The sequence below is a fragment of the Falco punctatus genome (genome assembly GCF_963210335.1).
Source record: "Falco punctatus genome assembly, chromosome: 19".
In the NCBI taxonomy this organism is placed as follows: domain Eukaryota; kingdom Metazoa; phylum Chordata; class Aves; order Falconiformes; family Falconidae; genus Falco; species Falco punctatus.
The window spans coordinates 6,513,422-6,530,856 of record NC_137599.1 but is presented as its reverse complement, the minus strand read 5'-3'; the positions used below and the strand labels follow the sequence as shown (position 1 = coordinate 6,530,856).

Here is a 17,435-nt window from a genome sequence, read left to right as displayed (position 1 = left end):
AGCGACTGGCCACACTCTGGCACACAGAGCCAGCGACAGGTGGATGTAGCTTTTGGTTTTCCTTAGGGGGTGCAATATGGCAGAATGCCATCTTCCACCAGCAGCCTACAGGATGTTTCCCCAGCAAATAAACCCCTGGAGCCTTTGGTTTAAATTCTGAGAGGTGACAGCAGACTTTTAAGAGGCTCTTTGTCATCTCATGGAGCCAGTAAAAGACTGCAACATTTTTGGGACAGGAAAAAAAAAAAGTGGGAGGGGATTTAATGAAAAACGTCAGTAAGTCCCTTCACCAAAGGAACTACAGAGTGTTAGGACGGGAGCAAAAGTTTTCACTTACCTTTGCTGACCGCTGGCCCAGCCTTGTGCAGATGCAGCCCAGCTGAGCAGCCGGCTCTGTTCCCCAGGCTCAGCTTTACATCACCCATACTGGGTTTAATCCTGGGGGGACTCTCACAGTGGCATCAGGCTGTTGTGCATCACCCGTGCTCAGGGTGGTGGCAGCGAGGGAGGCTCGGTGGCCACTTGCCCCAGGCCCTGTGTCCCCGGCAAGTGCATCCTGCAGGGTGGAAGGATTTATCAAAGGGGCCAAGGAAAGCAGCTGGGTTTGCCACTTGCTGTGGTGGCACGGCAAAGGCGAATTAATTGCAGGAATTGCAGGAGACCGAGGCTGCTCCCCTCACTGTGCCCAGCCCCGCCATATGTCTGCAGGCAAGTTTGCCCCATTTCCATTCAATGGCGCATTAAAAAGAGAGTGGGATACTGGGATACTGGGCTTATTGCTTCCCTCCACGCCCATCTGATCCTGATCTGCGGGTGGGTACACTGCACCCCACGACCTTGGATGCATCCTGCCCTGGTCCCACCTGGCCCCAGCATGGCTTTCTGGCTGGCAAACCCATCACCATGTGGCTCGCACATGTGTTCTTTCGTCTCTGTGCTGGAGAACAAACGGCAGCTTTGGCTTCAATTTAATCTTGCTGAAAGGCGAGGCTGCAAACAAGGGACTTTCCTTAAGGCCCTTCCCAGCTGCCCAGTGGAGCAGTGCAAGCAACCAGCCCTGTGCTCCTCGGGAGGTCAATAAATTGCTTTTCAAGAGGAAATCCTGCTGAGCTATGCTTAGCCCCAGGTGCATCGGTGCCTGGAGGGGTAGATGTGATCCAAGGGAGAGGAACCCGTGGGGCTGTTGAGAGCTGGGGGACCTGAATGGCTGCAGCAGTGAGAAAGGCTGGAACTGAGCGTCACCACAGGGAATCCCAACAGCATCTCTGGAGTCCAGAGAGGTGAGGAAATGCTTAGCATTGGCAGGACACGAGGCCAAACCCACTGTGCAGTGGACAAAGTTGGAGAGTGAAGGTGTCTTTCCTCTGTCCCGGCCACAGAAACCACTTTGCGGGCCAGCAACAGCATGTCTGGGCCATTTCCAGTTATCCTCCCTTACAAATGCCACCAGAAAGCCCACTTCATTTTTCCAGTGAGCTCCACAAAGAGCCTTTCTGGTGCTGACACACCAAGGCGGGCGCCTTGCTGGGATGAGGGACAGGCCATGACATTTCCAGCTTCCATCACCATGGGGTTTGGGCTGGGCAGGATGCCAGGCAGAGCCATCCTGCGAGAAGCTGGTATGTCAGGGAAGAGGAAAGTGGCGAGCAGGGAGCTTTTTAGGAACTGAAATACAACAATATGGGTGGGATGTTTTTTACTGCTAACGGCTGATTTACAAAGAGAAGCAGGCAGCTCCAGACACTGCAGCATCACCTGTGTGCTCCCTGCTGGGGGCTTCTCCATGTCACCTGGCTGGACAGACCTTGGGGTCTGGGTCCCAGGATGTCACCAATCCAGGCACCCATGGGATGCTGTCCCTTGTCCCATGCAGGCAAAGGAGGTCTGGTGACCCTATCGCAGCCACAGCTGCTGACCTGCCCAAAGCTCTTACTGGGGCTGCAATAGCGCTAACAAACCCATCACGGGGAGGGTGGGTGGTGGAGGGCTGGAGCGAGGTGTGCAGGGACAGACAGATGGATGAATGTGGGCATTGGAGGGGATGGAGAGAGAGAGATGGATGGCCAGATGGACAGCAGAGGAGGGCGCACGGAGATGGATGGATGGGTGCGAATAATTGAGGAGCTGGCTAGACAGAGACCAAGCGTACCCCAGAAGCACTTCGTGAGAGGGTGGCAGGGGGTGGGGGGGTCCGGGCTTTGTGTGCCGGCGGAGGGGGGTGCCGGCTCGGTCGCTCGCCGTGATGCTCTGGGGGCGGAGAGGAGGAGGAGGAGAAGGAGGAGGAGGAGGGACTTGCAGCTCTTTTCTGGCTGCCGCCGAGGCGGCGGGCGGCAGAGGGAGGACAGCCCGGCCGCGCACCGGCTCTCGGGGGGGGTGACCGGCCCCGCCGCCCCCGCGCACCATGGCCGGGCTCCTGCCGCTGCTGCTGCTCCTGGCGGTGAGTGCGGGCCCGGCCCGGCGAGCGGGGGGGACAGCATCCCGGGGGCAGCGCAGAGGGTCCCCGGAGGCACCAGGCGGGGGTGGGATGGAGGGTCCCGGGATGGAGAGTCCCGGAGGCACCAGGCGGGGGTATTTGAAGAGTGCCGGGTGTACGGGGCTGCAGACACGGATGGTCCCACGTGCACCGGGATGGAAAGCCCTGAGGGTGTGGGGCGGGAGGTCCCGCGGGTACAAGGCAGGCAGTCCCGGGGCTCCCCGCCGTGCAGCAGGGCTGGAATGGGGGGAGCCTCGGGGGGGATGGGGGGGATGGGGGTGCCAGGCGGGGCACTTCTGGGTGTGGAGGGAGGGGGCCCAGGTGATGGGGGATCCACAGGGATGGCTTATGCAGCCCCTCAGATCCCACTGCACCGAGCTCTGTCATCCCTTCTACCCAGGAAAAAAGGATGACAGAGCCCTCAGTCAGTATAAGGGGGGGGGGGGGGGGGGGAGAAGACGCCCCCCCCCCCCAGTGCCTTTATCTCCTGCCATCCCACATCCCCAGGACCACCCCATGACTTTCCCGCTCCAAGCTTGCTGCCCAGAGCAAGGGCCAAGACCTTCTTCCCCCTGGTGTGAGCCCCTGGGATGGGCACAGCCTCCTGTGCCAGAGACAAAACTTCATGGCACTGGGGGGCCGGGAGAGGGAAACACCCGGAGCAGGGCAGCTGGGTGGGCATGCAGGGATGGACCCACCTGCCTGGAGCAGAAACAGGGCTGTTCTTGGCAGAGGATTTGATGGGGGTCCCAGAGGTTGCGTTAGGCAGCCAGACACCCTTCAGCCAGGATATTAAAGCTGGTGCTTTACCGGTTTTGTGCAGAGATTGAGGAGAGCGGTGTTTGCAGCATTGTGCCAGAGAGCCTCATTCCCCTGTACAACCATGGTACTGGGCTGGCCAAGCTCCCCAGAGACACTCGCAGCAGCAGTGGGCAGCAGGAAAAGCAAAAACTGTCCCAGCCACATGGATTCAAATGATTTCACCCCAGGGAATTACTTGCCTTGGGCAGACCCCGACTGCTGCAGCAAGACTGGGCTTTGGCATCCCCCAACTCTCTGCAGCCGCCTCCCTGGGTCAGGGCTGAGCCCAGCCATCGCCAGCTGGGGCACCTGCTGCTGTGGGGCTGGATCTGCCCTCCAGAATTGAACCTGCTGAGTTGGGGGGCTGGCACTGTGCACAGAGGGAGCCCGGCTGGTCTGCCAAGCCTTCACCCAGGCATGTCCAGATATTCACCCACAGCTGTGGCCACAGGCCTGGGGCCACCCTGAACCCCAGGCACCCCAGAGTCATTGCTCTTCACCTGTGCTGCTTGGCTGGTAGGTCTGTGTGGGAAGAGGCAGAGCCCTCCCAGCCCTGCTGTGCCAAGCATCGGCTGGACCTGCAGACCTCAGACGTGGCTTTCTCTGCTGCCCAGAGTTTGGGGATTGCTCGGAGCCAGGGGTTTGGCCTCTCCTAGGCAAGGTGCTTTGCCAAGAAAAGCAGAGCCCGTCTGTCAGGCTCACAGGCAGTTCAGATCCAGGCTTGCTATTGGGCCCAACTCCAGCTGTAGCATCCCCTTCCCTCCCCACTCTGGTGCAAAGCAATTTTCTGTGCCAGGGCTCTGGAGCTAATGGTGCCATGTCAAACTCCCATTTCGCCTATCTTCCTCGGAGGCCATCTCCTCAACCGGTGGTGCCTGCTTGGGCATGAAAACCCACTGACACGACTCCAAAAGCAATTAAAAGCTTACAGAGGTGTTGCTTGCACCCTCCATCTGTGGCCTGCCCCACCTTCATCCAGCTGTCAAAAATGCTTTATGGTGTTAATACCTGTGGCTTTGTCAACAGGAGTTGTGTTAATAACATGCACATTTCAGCAGGCTAACACAGACCATGTGCCCCTCTTGTAAGTGTGTTAATCTTTATGGTGGTTTCAGTGCTCAAGAAAGAGAACTGAAAGGGAAACCTGGAGGGGTGCAGCACCTGGGACTGGAAGATGCATTTTCTTCAGCATTTAGGAGTGCAGGGGGTGATGGGGAGGGGACATGTGGCCAGAGGGGGTCCCTGGGTTTAGCTGCCAGGGTCCAGGTGTTGCGTGGAGGGGGCAGTGTGGCCAGGTCCCATCCCCACAGGCTCAGTGAGCTGCTTGCAGCTGCCTGCGGCATGGGAGAGCTGGCCCCAGCTGCGCTGCCCCAGCCTTTCCAGCACTATTTATAGCCAGGCACGTTTGGCCACTTCCCCGTTCCCACTCATGGCTGCTGCTGCCACAACCATGGGGAGATGGGAGGGTTGCAGGGGACTGAGCCGCAGGGTGAGCTCCAGCCAGGTTTGCTGCAAAGCCCCCTGAGCCAGATCTGTCCTCCAGAAGAGGCATGCAGCCAGCCTGCTGCAAAGTGAGCCCCTTCCTCACCCCCAAATCCATTGCCCAGCTGTTATTTGGGAGTGCTGGGACACCCCCCAACACACCAAGCCCTCCTGTCTGCCCGGCTGGGGCCCAGCACTGGAGCAGGCTGCCAGCCTGGGCTGGCAAAGCAGCGCCAAGGAGGAGAGCACATGCTTTCAAGTGCAGGGTAATTGGAGCACTTTGTCATTCAGATGCCTATAATTGGCGCTCCATTGTCTCAGCCAGGCCGGATGCTGCCGGATGATGCACAGCGAGTTCATAACGCCGCATTGTGCAAGGAGGCAGCCAACTGGCTGACGAGGCATCCAGATGCACAGGGAGGGGGAGCTCCCTCAAGCGTTAGCTGAGTTTCTCCCCCCCCCCAAATCTGGCTTAGCTGGATGGCAGGGGGGTGGTCCGACCCTGGAATACACCTGCCTGCGAGAAAAGAGAGCAAGAGGAGCCCTGGCAGAGCTTGGATCGCCATGAGCATCTCGGCAGCCCTGCACTCAGGCAGAGATGCCTCCTGCACTGCATGGCCCCAGCAAGGAGTTTTGGGAAGCAGCTGTCCTGCAAATGCACCCCATTCCCCAGGCTGTAAAGTGCATGTGCAGGGTGGCTCTGACCCCACTGCTTATGGCATGTTTATTGCTTCCATATGTGATGACAGGTTTTATAAGTAGGTATGCTTACTTCCATTAGACAGTAATGTTGTTGAAGCTCTTGGTGCTGCCTTCAAAGTCTTCATTTCCATTGTGGCGTCTGATTTCTGATCCCCACGTGCAGCAAGAGCACTGTGCAGAGCTGCCACCCCAGCTCTCCAAACCCTCTACTGCCACAGGCAGGTCCTCCCTGCTGCCAGGCTGCATGCAGTGCCCTACCTTCCCCCAGGCTGGAAAGGGCTAAACCCTTCAGGATGGCAAAATATCCTTAAAGGAGATGGCTCAGGTGAGAGACAAGAGCAAACAATGCTGTAAGCCCCACAGAAACCCCCACCCCCCACAATACTCACCAGCCTGGACTGTGGAGATGTGAGCTTTTCTGACCTTCCTCCAGCTGTAGACCTTGGCAGGGGCTTTCCTGATGAGCTGCTTTTGCATAGGAACATAATTTCTCCCAAGACCTATATTTAATGAGCCCCCTTTAGCCCCAACATGTGATGCTCACCCCAGAGCAGGACCCTACCTGGATGTGACACACTTGTCCACCTGCCCCTGCAGGGAGGGTCCCACAACAATGGTCATCTCCTGGCTCTCTTTTCTCTCCCAGGGATCTGCCTGGGGCTCCAAGGACAAGTGCTTCACGAAGATGTACACAACAAGCGGGGAGTGCTGCAAAGCGTGCAACCTGGGAGAGGGAGTGGTGCAGCCCTGCGGGGTCAACCAGACCATCTGTGAGCCCTGCCTAGACAGTGAGTACCTGCTCCCCTCCGCAGAGGGCCACAGAGGGGTTGCTGGTGTGGGGCCGGGGGTTCAGGGACCATAAGCATTAACATATACTTGGGTCTCCCCAAGTGCATCCTCTTTCCCTCCTGGAAGTGTTGCCTGGGCACAATTTGTGCTGTTTGCTTCCATCTTTCTGTGCACAGCCCAACACTCCAACACACAGCCCTTGCACACATCAGCTCTGCCTTGTACTCAGCCTTCCTAGGCCACCCACCTCTGCACCGACACCAGGGTTATTTCCAATATTTCCCCAAAGCACCCACCCTGCAAATCCCAGCCACAGATTCAACAGCTTACCCTGCTTTGGGATCTGTTAGTACCAGGCACCTTTGCGGATCCCCCTTTCAGCACTGTTCCCCTCCCGATGGGTCCTGAGCTACCAGCTCATGGCCAGACATTTGCCTACAAAAAAAGTTCCCCTCCTCACACTGACTATGTGTTGGTCTTTGATCCAGCCACACAGATGTCTCCCAATGATCCACCTGTATTATTTTTTTTTTTAAACCTTGTAAAGACTGCAACATAAAAGCAAGTTTGGGACAGAAGAAGCAAATCACATAATCACATAGGTAGCCAAGAGAGGAACAGTTTTCTTTTGGCCAGCTTCAGGCACATTGCCTATGTCAAATGCTTCATAAATGTCGGTCAGAGATGTGTGCTGGAGACCTGCTTAAATGCTTACAGATGAAGTGGTCCAACTATTACTGTTTGAACAATGCCATGATCGGCATAAGCAATCTGCCCTTCAAATTACTGCTGCAAAGCCTTTGAAGGCCAATGGACAAGTATTTGTAGGAAAAGCTGTGCCAGCCAAGGCCAGATTGCTCTGGAGATGTGATTTGAGAGGGGGAAGGGACAGAGCATGGCTGTGGGAGAGCAAATAGGAGGCAAAGTCCAGTGGGAGAGAAACAGTATAAGCAGAGCAGTGCTAGTACGGAGCAGGGGATGGAGCAGTGTCAGGGCAGTGCTAAAAATACCTCTGCTCTCCTGCAGAATCAATGAATCGCACTTACCCTCCCTGTGTCTGGCTGCAGGGGCTGAATCCCACCAGCTGCAACCTCAGGGCTGCTGTGCAGGATAACCCTGCACAGCACAGCAGGCTCGCTCCTTCCCGGGCTGCGACAGGCTCAGCTCTGTCTCTCTGCCAGGTGTCAGGGCATCCACTGTGCCATCCATCCCCACCAGCCCTTCCTGCAGGGAACCTGGCCAGGGTGTCAGGCTCCAGCTCCCATGGTGTGCAGGGCTGTAAATACAGAGGGCTGCTTGGCATTCCTGGGAATGCTCAGATGAGACTGTGTCCCATTAGCCGCACTTCCAGGCTGGCAGATGGCTGTCTCCCTGATTTCTTTCTGGGAACTGAACAGATAAAGGGAACTACCACCCTCCCTGGAGGACCCAGAGGTTACGATGAAACCAGGACTGTGACCTGGGTGTAGTGCTGCAAGCCCATGTGTCGGCTGGGGCACAGGCACCACTGCTCTGGTTCGTATCCCAGCTTCTGCCCAGCCCCACGTTGTGACAGGCCAGGCATTTGCATTTTTGCAGGGGGATTAACATCAGGCAGCAGCTCTATTGGGTCAGGGAGCTGATCTGGAAAGTACCAGAACAAAAGGGTCTGGCCCCTTCCTCCATTACTGCAGAAATAAGAGCAGCTAGCAGCAAACACTGCAGCTGTGAGAACTCCCAGCATCTCACCCAGGCTGAGAGCAAAGCCCCAGGGCAGAACCTTGTGCCCTGCTTAGCTTTGCTGCTCCTGGACCAGTAAGGCTGAATGCTCCTGGCCTCCAAGCAGCTGTGTCCCCTTCTCCATGATTTCCCCCACAGCCCTTCATCTGCATGCCCGCAGCTCATAGCTCTGCCACCCCTTGTTTGGGAATATCTAGAACATGGGATGCCCCTCACTTACCCAGCTACACAACAGCATGGTGTGCCACCCACAGCAAGATCAGGCCTCTAGCACCCTGATAAGCAGCACCAAGAAGAAAAACCAGCCTACTCACCACCTTAAAAAAAAAAATGCAAAACAAAAAGCCAAACACAAAAACAACACCCCAAAACCAACAAACTCCAGACAAAACCAGTGAGCCACAACCAAAAGAAAGCCCCCTGCAAACCCTCCTGCTTTATACCCCAGCCCTGCCCCCAGCTGCCTTTCATTCATTCATTAATAGCAGCATGGACTAATCCTTAGCAGCTTGTCAGCTGGGAGCTGCTGGGTGGGGTGACCATGGAGTGACTCATGGGTGCAGGTGCTGTAAGGGGGTAAACACTCTCCCAGCTCTCCTCTGAGCCTAGAGCAGGATTTCGGGGTGGGGAGAGGAGACTTACAAACCCCGTTGTCAGCCCTTGCTGGGATGGGGAGAGGGTCCTTTTGGACCTGGGCTCATGCTGGATCCTGCTGCTGTGGGTATTGGGCAGGCACAGCCAGCCCTGGACCCTGCCTGGTAAGTGTGAGCCAGCAGGGAGGAATGCCCACCTCCACCCCAGGCTGCCTCTGAGCCATTGCCTCTGATGCCTTCCTGATTCACTCGCCAAATTGTTTTGCAGAAATTTGCTACAACCAAAGCACAACCCCTGGCAAAGCCCACAGGGGCTGGAGGAAACAGACCCTGCATTAGCCCAAATAGCCACTTGCTTTTTTTTTTTTATTACAATTTTCCTTCTCCCTCACCTTGCTAGCTACCCCTGATTGCTGCCTCATGATTTATTTATCCCTCTGGCCAGCCTGCGTTGCTGCGGGCAGGAGGGAGGGGCCCCTCTTTAAATCTCGGCTGTAATTGCTCAGCTCAGATACCTTGCTGCCATTGAAAATGTGCCCACTCAGCTGTATGCCTTTCCTGGCCACTTCCCCACTCTAAGTGTGCCTATCAATAATTCAGAATAATGCAAAGGATGAGCCCAGGTTAATGGGAGCCACGCATGTCAGCAGCTGACCCAGTGCTGTGCTGGCTGTGCCTGCTTGGCTGGGCAGGGGGGCAGGGGCTGCTTGCCTATGCCAGGGCAGGGTCAAGGAGGTAGCTGGAGGCCAGTGGCAGCAGAGTGGGTTCATCTCCAGGTCCTGCACTTCCAAGGAGGGCACGTGGCCGGCTGTGAGAGAGGAGCAGGACGCACAGGCACAGGGCAAGGGGGAGATGGTGTGAAGTGGAAATGTCGCTGCTGTTGCTGCTCAGGGTTTACTGCAGCTGAGCCACGGTGGGAAAGCAGCTACTGAGGCTGGGGTGCCACCTCCATCCCTCTAACCCTGCCCATCACCAGGGTCTCAGAGCTCTTCACTCCCCTCTATCTTGAAAGCAGACAAAAATTAAGCACCAGAACAGCTATGCCCTGAGCCTGTCTGTGGCTTAGTCTCCACTTGGCCACACAGGGAAGCTGGAAGTCACTGAAGGTGGGAATTACCATCTCCTATGACCATCCTCGGAAGACAGGCAGGTAATTGAAGATTATAGCACATGGCTGGATTGCCTTCCTGAGGAGCCAGGCTAGCAGAAGGATTGTGGTTGAGCTCGCTGGCACCTTCTCTATCAAGGTAGCTGGACTTCCCCCTGGCATTATGGGCAAGTGAAGATGGGGCATTGCGGCACTGCAGGCTGTGAGGGATCGATGTGAGGGAGGCAGCCAATGGGACAGCAGCTGTGTCCTCCAGGATGGGAGATGACCCGTCTTCCCAGGCTAAAAATATCTTCAAACACCTTTGGGAGGGGGCAGCAGGAGGGAGAGGGCAGCGGGGGCAGCTTGCTGGTATGCAGGAGGAGGATTGATTTCCCCAGCAGAGTCAGTCCTGCAGGATGAAACTGGAGAGCAAGAAGCCCTGGGGTCAGACAAGAGTCAGCAATTAGTGTTGTAACCTCCTGTTTGCATCATGCCCTGAGTCAGGGGCATGAGGCCAAGGAGGGGGGCACAGGGTGGAGATGCCCCGAGGCCCCTCCCGCCCCAGGCAGGATGCAGAGGAGAAAGCTATTGGGATGCTGGGGAGCAGCAATGGCTGTAGGACGCCCACAGGGACCATCCAGAGGTCAAAAATGGGGATGGTGCCCCGGCCAGGGGCAGGGATGCTTACCTGGGGACACAGGCACCGAGTGCTGGGATGGGCACATTGAGGGCAGCATCCAGCCCTGCCCAGGCTGCAAGAGCTCAAAGGCTGGATCCCCGCTGAGCTGCAAATTGCTGCAGAAAAGTGTGTAGCTATTAATGGGAAGTAGAACCTGTGGGCTAGAGGACTCTCGGTGGTGTTGGGGGGTGGCAAAGGGGACACCTCTCCCCTTGGTTTGGAGGAGGAAGGGAAAATTAATGAAAGGGGCAATGGTCCCTTCCAGCAGCTGCTGCACAAGCCCACCTCCCGAGCCTGGCACCATTTGGTGATGGGGCAAAGCCTGTGCCAGGGAGCAAAGTAGCCATGGGGACAGGGATGCCATGCTGGACCCTGCTCACCTCACCCTCTGTCCCCTGCCAGGTGTCACCTACTCAGACACGGTGAGTGCCACGGAGCCGTGCAAGCCCTGCACACAGTGCGTGGGGCTGCAGAGCATGTCCGCACCCTGTGTGGAGTCGGACGACGCTGTGTGCCGCTGTGCTTACGGCTACTACCAGGATGAGCAGAGTGGGAGCTGCAAGGAGTGCCGGGTGTGCGAAGTGGGCTTTGGCCTCATGTTCCCGTGCCAGGACTCACAGGATACAGTCTGCGAGGAGTGTCCTGAGGGCACCTTCTCCAGTGAAGCCAACTTCGTGGACCCCTGCCTGCCCTGCACCACCTGTGAGGAGAACGAGGTGATGGTGAAGGAGTGCACGGCCACCTCGGATGCTGAATGCAGAGGTAACGCTGCCTTTCATGGGAAGAGCCATTGTGGAGGGGAGAGCGGGTTCACTGGGTTTCCTGTAGCACTCCCTGCCTCAGTTTCCCTTTGTACCACAGCAATGGGGAGGCAGGGGCATGTCTCTGGGCTTAGAGGAGAGGACCTGGGGGTCCATCTGAGACCCCCAGCCCTCAGGCATTGCAGCATCCTACCAAGGCAGCACTTATACTGAGCCCTTGTTGCCCTTGCAAATGCTTGGCCCCCAGGATCTGCCTGGCCCTTCCCACGGGCTTCCTTGGCTGAAATCCTGGCAGGATGATGCTGTGGGTGCAGGCACTCTGCCAGATGGCTTTTGGTGTCCATGAACAGCAAGCAGAGCCAATAGGTTCACCAGTCTTGGATGCTGTGCTCGCCGTCACCCAAGCCTTCATCAAGCGGGAACTTAGCAGCTGATGGGTTTCTGATGTAACTGCCAGAGAACAGCCAGTCCCACAGCCCAGGAGGGTTCAGCGCTCAGGGGCAGGGGGAGAGCACCGTTCACTGACAGCAGCCCCTCGCTCTTCCAGCCTGCACCCCACTGCGGTGTGGACCCCCCCGCAAGGAGTGGCAGGGCTGTTTCAGCTGGGTATGCCCTGCTTGCTCCTTGGCAGCAGCAGCGTGACTCCCTGCCCTGAGCCCAGCCGGGGAGAAAAGACCTTTGTCCTGGCCAGCTACTGATTCACAGCGCAGGGGCAGCCAGCACAGCTCCCTGAAAAGGGTCGAGTAAATGGAGCCATAAGTCAAGGAGCACAGGGCCAGCTTTGTTAGCTGGCCTTGGGGCCCTGGCGGAAGCGGCTGTGACGGCTACCGAAGCGCTGCTCCAAAAGGGCAGCGAGGTCCAGCTGGAGGCCATGGCTGGGAGGGCTGGCAGGGCAAGGTGCCAGCTCCCTGCCACAGCACTCGCTCCACCTCGCCAGGCTGGCGGACGCGGCACGGCTGTGCAGAGCTTGGTGCCAGCGGGCACAGGACAAAGCCCTGGAGAGGGACGCAGGGGGCTTTGGGAAGGAGCTGGTGCCCATGGGAGGGGATGGGGCAGCTGCAGAGCATTTCCCTGGGGCAAGAGAAGACATATCCGCTCGCTTCATGGGATACACCAGGGCATGGCAGGAACGGGGTCACTCCCAAATGGAGCCAGGCTGGTGGGGCACATGGCTGCAGGCAAGGGGCTGGGAAAAGGGCAAATCCAGGCTCTGGTGCTGCTGACAGCAGGTGAGCCCGGCTCCGTGCAAGCTGTGGAGGCAGCTGGGTTGCCTTACTCAGGTCCTGGGGCAGATGTGCAGTGGATGGGAGGCAGGTGGGGCTGCTTCCCTGAGCTTCAGTACCAGCGATGGGGGCCCAGGCCTCAGTCTACAGCTTGCACGTGGTGGGAAGGGCTGCAGGACTCGAGCAAACCCAGTGCTGGGAAGGAAGAACTTGCAAAGCCATGTCCATGCCAACCACGACCAGGTGCCATCAGCCATACAGGGCAGGGGACAGCTTCAACTTGTCCGGGGGACCAGGAAGGCTAGTGCTGTCCGGGGCCAGAGGATGAGGTAGTTTGCAAGTACAAGCCTGGGGACAAGGGGATGGGGCAGAGCTGGCACCTCTGCAAGCCCTGCAGCTTTTGGAAAAAGGTCCTTGCAGAGATTGTTGTCCCTTTATCAGTTCACCCACCACAGCCCATTAGAAGACATGGCTAGCTGTGTGACTAATTATTCCCATTTCTTTTCCCTTCCCTCTTGGCAGACCTCCACCCTCGCTGGACAACACACACACCATCCCTGGTGGGCTCTGAGAGCCCTGAGGCCATCACCAGGGACCACTTCAACACCGAAGTGATGCCCAGCACCCCAGCAGACACCGCCACCACCATCATAGGCAGCTCACAGCCTGTTGTGAGCCGCGGCACTGCTGACAACCTCATCCCTGTCTACTGCTCCATCCTGGCAGCTGTGGTGGTGGGCCTGGTGGCCTACATCGCTTTCAAAAGGTAGAGGACCAAGGCAGCACTGTGGGGTCATGGCAGAGGATTTAGGTAGTGGGAAACAGGCTGCGTCCCCCCACCTCGGAGGTCCCACAGCCAGAGCTGACACCAACAAGGGAAGGAGGGGACCAGGCTGGGTGGTAGGAGATGGATTTCCAAAAATGCATGAGAAATCAGGCAGTTGAGGGGTGAAAGAGGGAGATGGCAGCAGGGTGGGGGAGCCCTCATTGCAACTCCTGCCCTGCCTGGTCTCTGCTTGCTCTGGCACACTGCGAGCGCCCGTCGCGGCTCATCACACTCAGGGGCTCATCCCCGGCGTGTGCTGGGTTTGCACCTGGCCCCAGGCAGGCCAGGGCCAGCTTGACGGCTCCCCAGGCACCCCAGGCTGGAGGCACCCTGAGGGACCCACAGGCACCCCAGGTCCCCTGCATGCTCCGGCAGCACAGACACATTTTTGCAGCAGATCCATGCAGGAGGGAGCCCTGCCCCAGTCCCTTGCAAAGCTCGGGAGCTTGGCACCTGCAAATGCTGATTTAAACTGGTCCAGCCGCTGTGATGGAGAGGTTGAGCCAGAGGCTGTAGAAGAAATGCTGCTCCCTAGGAAAAGTCGTCCCAAGAAAGGGGGACAAATCAACAAACCTGCTCCCAGCCCAGGGGATGTCACCAGCTGCTGTCATCTCCCTGCTCCTCTTCCTGCAGGTGGAACAACTGCAAACAGAACAAGCAAGGGGCCAACAACCGCCCGGTGAACCAGACGCCTTCACCAGAGGGTGAGAAGCTGCACAGCGACAGCGGCATCTCGGTGGACAGCCAGAGCCTGCATGACCAGCAGCCACCCAGCCAGAGCACCCAGGGGCCAGGTAGGGCAAACCAGGTGCTGCAGGGTGGGCAAGGGCACCCCAGGGATGGACTTAACACCGCTTCATCCTTGCCAGCGCCCAAGGGAGATGGGAATCTCTACACCAACCTGCCACCCAGCAAGCAGGAGGAGGTGGAGAAGCTGTTGGGCAGCTCCACAGAGGAGACATGGAGGCGGCTGGCTGGGGAGCTGGGCTACAAGGAGGACCTCATAGACTCCTTCACCCGGGAGGAATCACCTGCCCAGGCTCTCCTGGCCGACTGGTCCTCCAAGGAGACAGCCACCCTTGATGCCCTGCTTGCTGCCCTGCGCAAGATCCAGCGTGGGGACATCGCCGAGAGCTTGTACAGCGAGTCCACCGCCACCTCTCCCGTCTGAAGGGTGGCCTGGGGCAGCCCCATGGGGTCCCCTTCCCCCTTCACCTCTCCCCTCCCTGGCACCGAGAGCCCTGAAGGGGAGGGTGGGAAGGAAGTGGGGGGTCCCCAGGCCCCCCCAATTTACAGTCCCGTATGCACTAAGCTCCTGTTTTCGGTATTGCCCGCTCCCTATGCCGCCTTCCCCTGGCAGCCCATAAGTGGGTTGGGTGTGGGGCTCAATGCCCAAAGCCTGTCTGCCACTGGAGCATCCTCTGGGCCCTGTGAGGCTGGACAGACAGACGCAGGAATGAGCACTGCACTCTCAGCCCTCTCCTCTCTCCTCTTCCAGCCCCTTCTCCTTCCTCCTTGGGGGTCCAGTCCTCCTCTTCCTTCTGCTCTTCCTCCTTGGCCCACCCTGCCGCTATTTCCTTCTCCCTTCCAACACCCTGAAATCCAGCTGCTTTCCCCAAACCACAGGTCTGGGGTGGGAATGGAGAGAACTGGATCTGCTGTACCAGGATCTGGGGAGGGGTCTGGTCCTACAGATGGGCTGTGTCAAGGCGGGGTGTTCTGGCGGAAAGGACTTGGCTTCCAGCAGCCCAACTTACACTGTGAAATTTGGGGGGCACAGCCTCCATGCATGGTCCATGGGGCTGCCAGCATTGGGTCTCAGTGAGGAGCGGCTGGGACCACCCAAACATTGAGGACCAGACATATAGGTGCCACCAGTTCCCCAGAACTGGAGCTCTGGGGGGGAACACTGAAGGTCTAAAGGGCTGAAAAAGTGCCTGCCTGCAGCAGGGACATGACATGGGCTCTGCTCATCCTTCCCTTGGCACCAGTCCTGGTGTTCCTGCACTGCATCAACCCGGGGGCAAAGCCACCCTGCTGTGATTGCACTGTCCCTCCTCGCCTGGAGACCCAGTAGGGGCTGGCGGTCCCAACCTCCTTGTAAGGGCTAAGGGCTCCTTCTCCAGCACTGTGAAGGGTGGCTAAGAAATGCCCCTGCCTGCTCCGCTGTGGGCCTTCTGCCTCCATGTGGCTGCACAGTGGGTGCTGCCCACCCTCAGTGCACCACCTGCCTCCCCACGGCATCCCTCGTTGGCCTCAGCACCTCCCTCCACTTGGGACCCCACCACAGCCCTGGGGAAGGGACATCACTCGCCGCCTCCACAGCTGTAAGTGCGTTTTCTTGGCATATCAGCACCCTGCCCAGCACCCAGCTTGCTCAGAGGTGATTCTGGAGAGCAGCAGCCGGGCAGGCGAGCACCCTGTTCCCCCTGTGAGCTGCTGCTGAGCAGCCAGCACAGTCCTGGGGGACGTCCCCAATACGGCTTTGGTGCCTCGCTTGCCTGGAGCATCATGAGCTTTTTGCAGAGGAGGGACTGCAAGGTGAGCTGGTGCACGCACCTGATGCTGGGTATGTCTGTACCTATGGACTCCCCTTTGCCTTGGATTCAGCCAGGAACGCTTTCCTGAAGGCAGAAGGTGACGTTCTTTCCCTCCTTAAGGAGATAAGCAAGACTTGTAAATAACACTGTGTCGTTTTACTAACTGCTTGATGTTTCTACATGTGACATGGGGTGACGGCGCCTGCCCCAGCCCCTCTACTCTTCCTCACAGCCTTTCTGCCTGCAAGGCAAGCTTTCGTCTTGCAGCCGAAGCCTTCGGTCCCACCTTGTTTCTGGCCTTAAAGACTCAATGGGGAGGCAGGGAAACATGCACACCCCAAAAATCTCTGCAGCACGTCCATGAAAACATGGGAACTTGGGAACATGGAAAGATTTGGTGTTCCTGGTGGAGCTGCCAGGTGTTGGGAAGGAGTGCTTTCTGAGGGATTGGAGCCTGCGTCAATAGGATTCCAGTGCCCAGATCCTTCAAAAGCTGTCAGGAATTTTGCGCCCTGTGCTTTGGATGATAAAGCAGCACAGGCTGAATCTGAATCTCCAGTATATGGTGTTTTGACACCTCCTGCAGCAAAAAAGCAAAGATCCCTTTGGAGGAACACCACCTGCAACATTTTGGCCGCCGGCTGCCCATGCCAAACCCGTTGGTTAGAAACACTTGGCCCTGACAGGGCTGTGAGTCCCTCGTCCAAGGCCTGAACCTCTCCCATCACTAAAATCCAATGAAACTGCCCTAGATTTGCAACCCTGCTTGCAGTGGGCAACTCTGGCTTGCAGGGTTGCTGGCTTCTGCCAGACCAAGCCATCCAAAGGGGTGCTTTTGGATTAATTTAAACATTGGTTATTGTCAGGTTGTTTCCATGAGTCCCTTTTTTTGCTGAAGCAACTACAATATAAACTGAGGGCGACTGGAATAAAGTGCCCAGGTCAAAAGCCAAACAAACTGCTCGAATCAGTCTGACAAGTCAACCTGGCCATACCTTGCCAGCTGGAAATTGCTTTTCTTCAGGACAATATTGCCATGGTCTCAGGTTTCAATTGCCATAGTAAAGGGATTTCCTCAGGGCTGAGGAAATGGAGACAAACTCAGCATCCAAAGAGAAGCTGGGGGACGCCTTACATCCCTGATTGCAGAAAATAAATAAAAATATTAAAAAAAAAAACAACAACAACAACAAAGAGAGAAAACCAAGCCAAAGTTAGTGCTCATCAGTATGTTTTGTGTTCTTTTCTAACGTTTCTGTTGTACAAAGAACTTGTGTTTCTCCACTCACCCCTCTGTAATACCAGTGCCGATTTATTAGGAAGTATTACGGTGAAGAAATAGCCGTCTTAGGAGTTTGGGGGGGTTGTGGGTGGGGTGTGAGCAGCATGAGGTGGGAGGGTGATGCACGGGGTGGGGGTGGGGGGGTGGCAGGCCACTGTGCTGGCCGGGTGAGTAGCTGTCCTTGTGTACTCATCGGATGCCAATAAAGAGCATCACTAGGTTGGCGTGCTGCTTGTTTTTTTTCCTCCTCCACCAGGAACTGAGGTTTGTGAGTCTGTAATAAGAAGGATGGCCTCAAAGCCTTCAAGGGTGGGGTGGGGTTTTTTCTTCTTTCTTCCCCATGGTCCTATTATAATCTTGTAAACAGCAGGAATGTAAAGCCTGATTTTACCTGGTGGAGGAAACTTGGAACTCAGCCAGGAATGTGGAATCAGGAGCTTGACACCACTTACCCAGTTTTGTACAGCAGCTTACT

General features: G+C 57.2%; 1 protein-coding gene across 2 annotated transcripts; it reads left to right on the top strand.

The window, feature by feature from the left end:
• The first annotated feature begins 2,282 nt into the window (after window positions 1-2,282).
• NGFR (nerve growth factor receptor) lies at window positions 2,283-16,859 on the top strand. 2 transcript variants are annotated; one of them, XM_080369763.1, is made up of 7 exons: window positions 2,283-2,437; window positions 6,105-6,246; window positions 10,731-10,750; window positions 10,940-11,090; window positions 12,835-13,078; window positions 13,772-13,932; window positions 14,008-16,859. In XM_080369763.1, exons 1-7 carry the CDS (start codon window positions 2,402-2,404, stop codon window positions 14,307-14,309), a joined length of 1,056 nt encoding a protein of 351 aa, XP_080225889.1. In that variant the 5' UTR covers window positions 2,283-2,401; the 3' UTR covers window positions 14,310-16,859. The 2 variants fall into 2 exon arrangements, with proteins under 2 accessions (XP_080225889.1, XP_080225888.1); XM_080369762.1 differs by having other exon boundaries at window positions 10,731-11,090.
• Window positions 16,860-17,435: the final 576 nt, after the last annotated feature.

What these genes read in the sequence shown, in the direction of transcription:
- NGFR (XM_080369762.1), top strand. Translation starts at nt 2,402, where the DNA reads ATGGCCGGGCTCCTGCCGCTGCTGCTGCTCCTGGCG. An exon ending in CTCGGATGCTGAATGCAGAG is followed by an intron (nt 11,091 to 12,834) that starts GTAACGCTGCCT and finishes CCCTCTTGGCAG; the next exon opens with ACCTCCACCCTCGCTGGACA. An exon ending in GCCTACATCGCTTTCAAAAG is followed by an intron (nt 13,079 to 13,771) that starts GTAGAGGACCAA and finishes CTCTTCCTGCAG; the next exon opens with GTGGAACAACTGCAAACAGA.